Raw genomic sequence first — 9087 nt, forward strand, 5'->3', positions numbered from 1 at the left:
ACATAAAGGTCCTCCTATACACTCCTGATCAAAATCTCAAGAATAGTTATAAAATTTCAGGAATTTGCATTTTGCTCTGTCGGATCTTAAAAAAGTTCTATTTAGAGTTTCAAAGTACAAAAAGAAGAAATGAGAGCAAGACACAAACATTGTGAGCAGGCAACATATCGAAAACAACAACTCACCAGCTGATCAAACGTTTGAGACCACAGCCTTTAAAAGACAACATCTACACAGAAACTTGGATTCCGGGTCATTTTCTGTCAAGTCTTCACACTGAGAGCGCCTCCATGTGGCCGAGGCAGAAATGTTTTAGGATTGTTGCGCTGCAGAAGCAAGGCCTCCTACAGTGCGCCCTGGATGCTGAGGCTGGTCGCAGTGGGACAGTCATTTTGACTTTCTGAAAAAATCCTGGAGGTTAAGGAACAAAAAAGTCAAGTGGTTGACCCAAACAATCTCACTGACACTGAGCCGGAGGATCTGATTGGTTGTTTGTCCAGACACTGGACCATGCTCCACCATCACTGGTTCTGACTGAGTCCAGTACCCATCAGACCACGTCTGGGAGAGAGGAGTTTCCAAAACTAGAAACTGGAGGCATTTTAACCCTGGTTTACACATCACTCATCGAATCCATCATTACATCAATATCTCACCCTGGTACGGCTCGCTCTCCATCAAACACAAAACAAAACTCTCCCGTATCGTCAAACAGGCAAAATCATTGGTTCACCACAAACACAGATCTGTACAACCACTCTGTGATCCGGAAAGCCACCCTGATCACAGAGGACTCCTCTCACCCCCGCCATCATCTTCTCACCCCTTCATCACTCCTCTCACCCCCTCCATCATCTTCTCACCCCTCCGTCACTCCTCTCACCCCCTCCATCATCTTCTCACCCCCTCCATCACTCTTCAGACCCCTCCATCACTCATCTCACCCCTCCATCACTCCTCTCACCCCCTCCATCACTCTTCAGACCCCTCCATCACTTGTCTCACCCCTCCATCAAACTTCTCACCCCCTCCATCTGTCTTCTCTCCCCTCCATCACTCTTCTCACTCCTCCATCACTCTTCTCACACTTCCATCATTCCTCTGACCCCTTCATCACTCTTCTCACCCCACCTTCATTTCTCTCACCCCTTCCACCACTCCTCTCACCCCCTCCATTGCTCTTCTCACCCCTCCATCACTCCTCTCACTCCCTCCATAACTCCTCTCACCCTCTCCTTCACTCCTCTAAACCTCTTCATTTCACCCACCCCCTCAATCACTCCACTCACCCCTCCCATCACTCCTCACCCCCTCAATCACTCCTTCCAATTACTCCCATCAGGTAGACTCTTCAAAGTCCCTCTGGCCTGTAAAAACATCTACAAAAAATACTTCATCACAATGCAATAGCTACTCTAAACCAAATGAAATAAGAAACTGGACTGTACATATATTCTTTTTTAAATCGACGACTGTTTACTGTTTTCATTTAACATTTCCTTTATGTCCATACTTGTGTCTTATTTTTAAAATATGTATTGTATTTTGTTATTGGGGCCTTGTCAAGGTCTGTCTGTCTGTCTGTCTGTCTATCTATCTATCTATCTATCTATCTATCTATCTATCTATCTATCTATCTATCTATCTATCTATCCATCCATCTAGTACGGTTCTTCTTTCATATATTGATCTGGTTTTACTATACTTTATGTCTCTGATAAAGATTATGAAACCCACACAGACCTCTTGTCCTAAAAATAATTAGAAGCTCTTCCAACAGTCCAGTCTGTTGTTACACTTCAGGATTATTTATAATCATAAGTCATTCATTCTGCCATACTTTATGTAAGTTTTATTTTAAATGTTCTGATTGATCGCTTCATTAAAACTTCTGATTCCGAGTGATAAAATTACTCTTCATCTGATCTGGTCTTATTCTTCCTAAAAAAAACATCTTTAATTTAATTTTAAAATGTTATAAATACCTCGTTTATGATATGAACCTTCCCTCTTGTTGAGACATGAGAGACTCTATTGCTCAACATAACATCATTCGCTGTAGAAGTTTTCTTTTAGGTCAGATATATTTCTTTGTGGTTCAGTTATTACTTACTCTGGTCTGCCCTCTGGTGGATGGTCATGGTTATTGCAATAGAATCATGTCTGCTGCTGGTCTTTCTTACTGTTTTTTGTTTTTTTTGATCGTTTTTCTCTGTTTCTGGCCTCTTCTGGCTTTACTTGACCTTTAGCGCTGTAAATTGACCTCTTAAAAAAGTTGGGCAGTCTTAATTTGAGGTTTTATTTTTTTATAAACTGGTTCTTTCCAGGCTTCATGTTTACTATTTAATACCATTCTTTTAATCAAGCACAGTTTTGGAGCAAATCGTGGTATTCTGTGTTTTCCACTTTAATTGTAATAGTATGTACTATTGAACTCCTATTGGCACTGCATCTTCCAATGTTTATACTAAAATACCTCTCAGTTATAATCACATAGAGCTGTTGGTTATATTTCAAACTTGTTTCACTATTACAACCCTCGCATCCCTCAGCCTCCATCACCAGAGGCCGACACCTCCATCCACACCACCACCACCATCCACTGCCTCCAACCACACCACCACCACCACCATCCACTGCCCCATCCACACCACCACCAGGAGGAGGTCCAGCACTTGGCAGGAAGGTCCATTAGCAACAACCTGGACCTGAACACCAGCAAGACCAAGAAACTCAAGGTGGAGAGGGCGGAGCTTCAGGTTCCTTGGCATGCACATCTCTGCTGACCTCACCTGAACCAACAACACCTCCTACAGGTGAGGAGGAACAACAAACTTAAAGCAGGCTCCCCTATCTCAACCCCTGCTGGTGAACTTCTACAGAAGCTCCATGGAGGCTCCTGACCTCCTGCTGCAGGTGGAGAGGCTACCGACCTCCTCCTGCAGGTGGAGGCAGGAGGAGAGCCATTGCTCACAGCAGTGGAATGTGATCTGTTATTGTTCAGCAGGATCATGTAACGTGAGCCTGACCTCTGATTGGCTGCCGACTCAGGGAGGTTCTCTTTTGTTCAGAACCTGCAGAGTGAGAACGTTCAGGTAGTTCCTGTCAGTGTTTCCTCCACCTGGTGTTTAAAGACTGTTGAGTCTCTGCTTGTTGGTGGAGCAGAGAAACTCCAGCTGCTGTGAGCAGCTCTAGTCTCTGTTTGTCTTGTTCAATCACAGTTCTGGAGGTACCGAGGTCCAAACGAAAGCTCAGAGGGGACAGGGCCTTTTCTGTTGCAGCCCCTCTGTTGTGGAATGAGCTACCACTGCCCGTCAGACAATCCTCCTCACTGTCCACTTTTAAAACTAATCTTAAAACCCACTTTTATTCCTTGGCTTTTAACCATGTTTGAGACTCTTTCCCTGGTTTTATTGTTGCCAATCTATTGTTTGTTTATTGTATTTCACTGTTTTTACTCTTTACTGTACTTTTTTATTTTACTCTTTTATTGGAAAGCACTTTGGCCTCAGCCACAACTGTTTTAAAGTGCTGTATAAATAAAGCTGACTTGACTTGACTTGACTTGACTTGACTTGACAGTCTCTGTCCAGAGGACGACTGGAACGGGACCTTACGATAAACACAGTCTCTTCCTGGAATCTGATCAGGCTCCTCCTATGAAGTCACAGTCTCCTCCCTCAGAACCCGACTTGATGATAAACAGAGTCTCTTCCTGGTTGACTGACTATAATCTGAGCTCCTCCCAAGAACCTGATCCCTCAGTAGTTTTCCACTCGGTCTCAGTCTCCAACGTTCCAGAACCCTCCAGAAATGAAGGTGTTGTTCTTCTTCCTGCTGAGCTGCTGGACGACTGTGCTCTCTGTGTCTGCAGGTGAGTGACAGCTCCTCTTCTCTCTTTTAAACTCACTTTGTAGAAATTGATCAGTGTTTAACCTTTTCAGGAAAATTATTATATGTCATTGAAGGATTCTGCTCAAATGTTTTTTGTATCTGTGCTTGTCCTTGTACAAGCCTTATCTACAGAGTAACTTTGCTCCAGCTGCACCCACATTGGTGGGAACAAGATATGGTTCTCACCCTCCTCGAGACTCTGTGAACCTACAGTAAAATTCCATGACCTCATTGTATTCTTACCCCTCCCTTCTGTTTCCTTAAAAGCTCTGCCCACGGTACACACACTCAGGCAGTTTCACATGTGATTTTGCATTGTAAATGGTAAATGGACTAACTTTTGTAGTGCTTTTTAGCTGAGAGCAGCCCCCAAAGCGCTTTACATAGCTCATCACATTCACACACACATTCACACACCATTGGAGGCTGCAGCCATGCAAGGCGTTGTCACTCCAATGAGGCAGTTTGGGGTTCAGTGTCTTGCCCAAGGACACTTTGGCATGTAGGCAGGGAGAGATGGGAATCGAACCTGCAACCTTCCGATTGGGAGACGACCGCTCTACCAACCGAGATATGCCGCCCCAGATTGTGTCTTTTGAAGCTTCAATAAAAACTCTTGACAGAAAAACTCTGTTCAACAAACTTTATTCCAAAAGCAGCACCTTAAGAAATCCATGACAAAGTAATAAATGAAGTCGTTTTGTCGAGAAAAATTCCCTTCAGCAAACTGCTCCTCCTGAATTAAAACCTGAAACCTGGATTAATAACCAAACTCTTCACCACCACTCTAAATGACAGTTTCAGTAGGACTGCAGAGTGGAACCCCTGTTAGGAACGGATATAAACACATCCTAGAACATCTCAGCAGGTAGTTAATGGTGAACCAAAACAATCATACATTTACATAGAATAAGCGTCTTGCAGAGTTACAATCTCTCAAAAGTCAAACAGTGACTCCAGTCTCACGTTCTCACCGTCTGTCGCTGTGCTTCCCACCTGCTTCATCCTCTCTGTTCTTGTCTCTGATTGGCTGCTGGAGAAGTGAAGAGTCTCACCTGAACCTGTTGACCTCTGACCTGTTTCATCTCAGGTTCATCAAACCTAAACATCACTGCTGATGAAGGAGAGAACGTCACTCTGTCATGTGAAGCTCCAGACAAGAGCAACAAGAACATCTTACTTGTAGAGTGGACCAGAACGGACTTGGAGAAGAACCAGTATGTTCTTTTGTACCGAAACAAACAAATTGTTTCAGACTCCCAGCTTCCTTCTTACAAGAACCGAGTGGACCTGAAGGACGAACCGCTGAATGGAGACCCGAGTCTGATCCTGAAGAACGTGACTTTCAATGACCGTGGGACATACAAGTGTTTCGTCGTCCAGAGAAGAAGAGAGACCAGAACAAAGAGATCTTTAAACATTGAATCTGAGAGCTTCATCGTCCTCTCAGTGAATTCTCCAGGTGTTGTTGAAGCAGCTGCAGGTTTGTTGGATCACAGTTGGTCGTTGGTGAGAGTTTGTAGAAAGTCTGAGTCATGTGATCAGAGTCTGACAGCAGCTCTTCATCATGCTCTTCCTCTCTTTTTGACTGCAGGTCCCTCAGGTCTTGGAGAGGATGGAGGGAAGGAAGAGGGAGGTGGTAGAAGACATGATGGTCTGACTGGAGCAACTCTGACTGTTGGTTTTTTTGGTAGTGTTTTGGCTGCTGTGACATTACTGATGAAGAAGAAGTCAGACCTTCCTCCTCCTGGTTCTGGTTCTGGTCCACGACATGATAAACTGTTGGACCCTGAGACACCATCTGAGGTCTCATGACTCTTGTTCCTCCATCATGGACACTCTTCCTCCTCCTCCTCCTTAATGTTTTCCTCTCCAGCAGCTGTCACCTTGTCGTGGTGGGGAGGCTTGTGTGCTCAGAGGTCAGAGGTCACTGTCAACAACCTGATCCAGAGACAGACTAAGACCGTTTTCCAATACCCATACTCGTCCATACTTGTGCTCTCGTGTACTCGTACAACGTCATCAGTGGGAGACCAAGTACTGTTCCAATTCTTAGGCCGTTTCTCACCAAGTACACATGGAATACCCGGATGTATCCTCGCTCCGCCCACTTTTTCGAGGATGCATCGACACGGACCTGTGCAGACTTGGGAAGCCAATTTACCCATAATGCATTTGGCAAGAGAAGCCGGAGGAGAAAACATACAACTGTGAGTGAAAAATCTGAAATATGAGCGTCATTGTTTAACAGAGTGTATTTTTAAGAGTGTTTTAGGCAAGAATATAGTTGTTTAAAATGTTGTTATGACGTTGATATTTCAAGATCATGTTTTCTTAAACATTTGTTCTGGCATTTTCGGAGATTGTGGATCCAGACTGAGACGAGGCTGGCTGTGATTCTCCACTGTGGTTAAACATGAGATCTAAATGTATTAGTGTCGTTCTGTTTTCAGGACTAGGTGAAACAATCCCAATTAAACAACCCAGGGTCCCGAGTGTGCCCCCCTCTGCTTTCAACCCTTACGTGCTGAGGGTGTTGGTGGCAGTTTAGGTAGTGTCTCGCCTCTTCATCCACAGCCATCGACTTGCTTCTTCTGCTGCACCTGAGAGGGCTTTGATGGTTTGGCGTAGGGTTTGGCCTTGGATTCCCAAATCCTTAAGCAGTCTGATGGTTGACTTGCCAATGAAGCCTCTGCAGCCGACTTCCACTGGACAAACCTTGGCCTTCCATCCGCGTTGTTCAGCATCGGCTGCCAGCTCCATGTACTTAAGGCTCTTGCGTTCAAATGCCACCTCCACAGCAGCCTCCCAGGGAACAGTAAGCTCTATGATGTACACGGTGTGGAGTGAGGAGGACCAGAGCACAAGGTCTGGTCTGAGATTTGTTGTGGCTATCTCAGAAGGAAAGCAGAGCCTTTGGTTCAGATCTGCAGCCAACTTCCAGTCGCGAGCCCCACTGAGCTGGCCAGTGTTGTATAGGCTTTGACTGGCTTTGCACCTTCTCGGATGAACTTCCTTGCAGAAGTAGGATGGAATGATGGAGAAGGCAAGGCATTGATCTTTACCCGCCTTGTATCCAAGGCAGCTGCTAGGAACTTCAGGACGTGGTTGTGCCGCCAGGTGAAATGGGCTTGTGACAGGCTTGTCTTGCAGCCAACCAGAATATGTTTAAGGTTTGCGGGAGATGGACAGAGGGGGCACGTGGGGTCTTGTCCGTACCATTGGTTGAGGTTAGAGGGGGAAGGTAGGACATCATACGTGGCACGTAAGATGAAGCTGATGTGAAATGCTTCCATGCCCATCATCTCCCTCCAAGACAACTTTCTCCTCTCGACTCCCTTACATCTCACCCACTGTCCTTGCTTGGCTTGTGATACAGCTTTTGCATACCTCGTTGCCTGCTCGTGCTGACGCACCTCCTTGACGACCAGCTGTCGTCGCTGAGCTGGAGCTGCCCTATGCCATGATGGTCTGCTCTCTCCAAGGCTGAGACCTCCTCTCCCCTGCTACACAAGGCCGACGATGTCTCTGTATCTGAGGTCTGACTTTGCCTGCTGTGTAGCATCGGCTGGGGTCCATTTCCTTCCGGTCTTCAGGGTAGGAGCTGCTTGGGCAACGCATGGATCACGGGACTCTGTTATCGTCATTTCCAGCCTAACTTTAGAGCACTTGAACTCCTCTGCAAGGCTGGAAATAGGAAGCTCCAGAATGCCTCTTCCGTACAGTCCAATGTTGCTAAAACATTTGGGGAGTCCCAGCCACTTCCTGGCAAATGAGCTGACCAACCTCTCCAGTTTCTCTACCTTTGAGATTGGGACCTCATAGATGGTAAGAGGCTACATCAGCCTGGGTATTAGCCCAAACTGAAGACACCACAGCTTCAGTCTGCCAGGGAGCATGGTCTTATTGATAATCTAAAGGCCACATATGGTGTCCTGCCTGAGCTGGTCCACTTGCTGTGTGTCCTTGAGAGTGGCATGGTACCAACATCCAAGACTCTTGACTGGCTTCTCTGACACTGTTGGTATTGACTCCTCACCCACGTAGAATCAATGTTGCGTCAGCTTCCCTTTGACGACTGAGATGCTCCTGGACTTGCTCGGCTTTATTTCCATGCGGGCCCACTGGATGTTCTCTTTTCAGCATGTTCAGCAGCTGCCCAGCACACGCCTTGGTTGTGGTGAGGATGGTCATATCGTCCACGAAAGCCCTGGCCCAGTGCAGTTCTGTCACAACGCCACGGCCCCAAGAACCTTCTCCATCCCTGTGCCTTTTTTTCCAGGAAGCTGTCTCCGGCTGAGTGTAATTATGACGTGGGAAATCGGGAACTCCTCGCCATCAAACTAGCCCTGGAGGAATGGAGGCACTGGCTGGAGGGAACCTCAACCCCCTTCGTGGTTTGGACGGACCACAAGAACCTGGCCTATGTCCAGGACGCAAAACGGCTCAACGCCCGCCAGGCCAGGTGGTCCCTGTTCTTCAGCAGGTTCAGGTTCACCCTGACTTACTGCCCTGGTTCGAAGAACCTAAAGCCAGACGCCCTCTCTCGCCTGTTCCCTCCCACCGAGGTGGACAAGCATCCTGAACCGATACTACCAGCTTCTCTGGTGGTGGGAATCCTCCATTGGGACATCAAGGATAAAGTACGCCGGGCCCACCAGGAGGAGGCCGATCCAGGTACGGGTCCTGCAAATCATCTTTTTGTCCCCAGCTCTTTTCGGTCCCAGGTGCTGCAGTGGGATCACGACTCTCGACTGTCGGGTCACCCACGAGCCCACCGCACGCCGGCATTAGTTTGGCGCAGGTTCTGGTGGCCCTCTCTCCTACCTATCTAAGTCCGAGCCTGTCCCATTTGCGCCCGTAGCAAATCCTCAAACCAACCTCCCGCTGGCCTCCTGCATCCCTTGCCGATTCCTTCCCAGCCATGGTCTCACATCGGAGTGGACTTCGTTACAGGTTTGCCCCCCTCTCGGGGAAATTCGGTGATTCTCACAATCATTGACCGTTTTTCCAAAGCTGCCCACTTTGTCGCCCTACCCAAGTTACTATCGGCCTTGGAGACTGCTCGCATTCTGGTGGACCAAGTTTTCCATCTCCACGACCTCCCCTCAGATATAGTCTCCCCGACCGGGGTCCTCAGTTCGTGTCCCAGGTCTGGAGCTGTTCGCCAAGGCGTTGGGCGCCACAGTCAGC

The 9087-nt window shown here is 47.2% G+C and overlaps 1 protein-coding gene across 3 annotated transcripts in view; it reads left to right on the forward strand.

Moving 5' to 3' along the window:
* Positions 1–3725: 3725 nt before the first annotated feature.
* The window catches only part of LOC308108503 (uncharacterized protein), a 6941-nt gene continuing 1579 nt past the window's right edge, over positions 3726–9087 (forward strand). For 2 of the 3 annotated variants that reach the window (XM_080461486.1, XM_080461488.1), the window contains exons 1-6: positions 3726–3874; positions 4985–5377; positions 5489–6104; positions 8177–8571; positions 8759–8850; positions 8937–9087. The exon at positions 8937–9087 is cut by the window's right edge. In XM_080461486.1, coding sequence (XP_080317612.1) covers positions 5755–6104; positions 8177–8571; positions 8759–8850; positions 8937–9087 — 988 coding nt within the window. In that variant the 5' untranslated portion in view covers positions 3726–3874; positions 4985–5377; positions 5489–5754. The remainder of the gene's footprint in view (positions 3875–4984; positions 5378–5488; positions 6105–8176; positions 8572–8758; positions 8851–8936) is intronic. The other variant, XM_080461487.1, reaches the window with a different exon arrangement.

The sequence above is a fragment of the Lipophrys pholis genome, assembly GCF_963383615.2.
Source record: "Lipophrys pholis genome assembly, chromosome: 4".
Classification (NCBI taxonomy): domain Eukaryota; kingdom Metazoa; phylum Chordata; class Actinopteri; order Blenniiformes; family Blenniidae; genus Lipophrys; species Lipophrys pholis.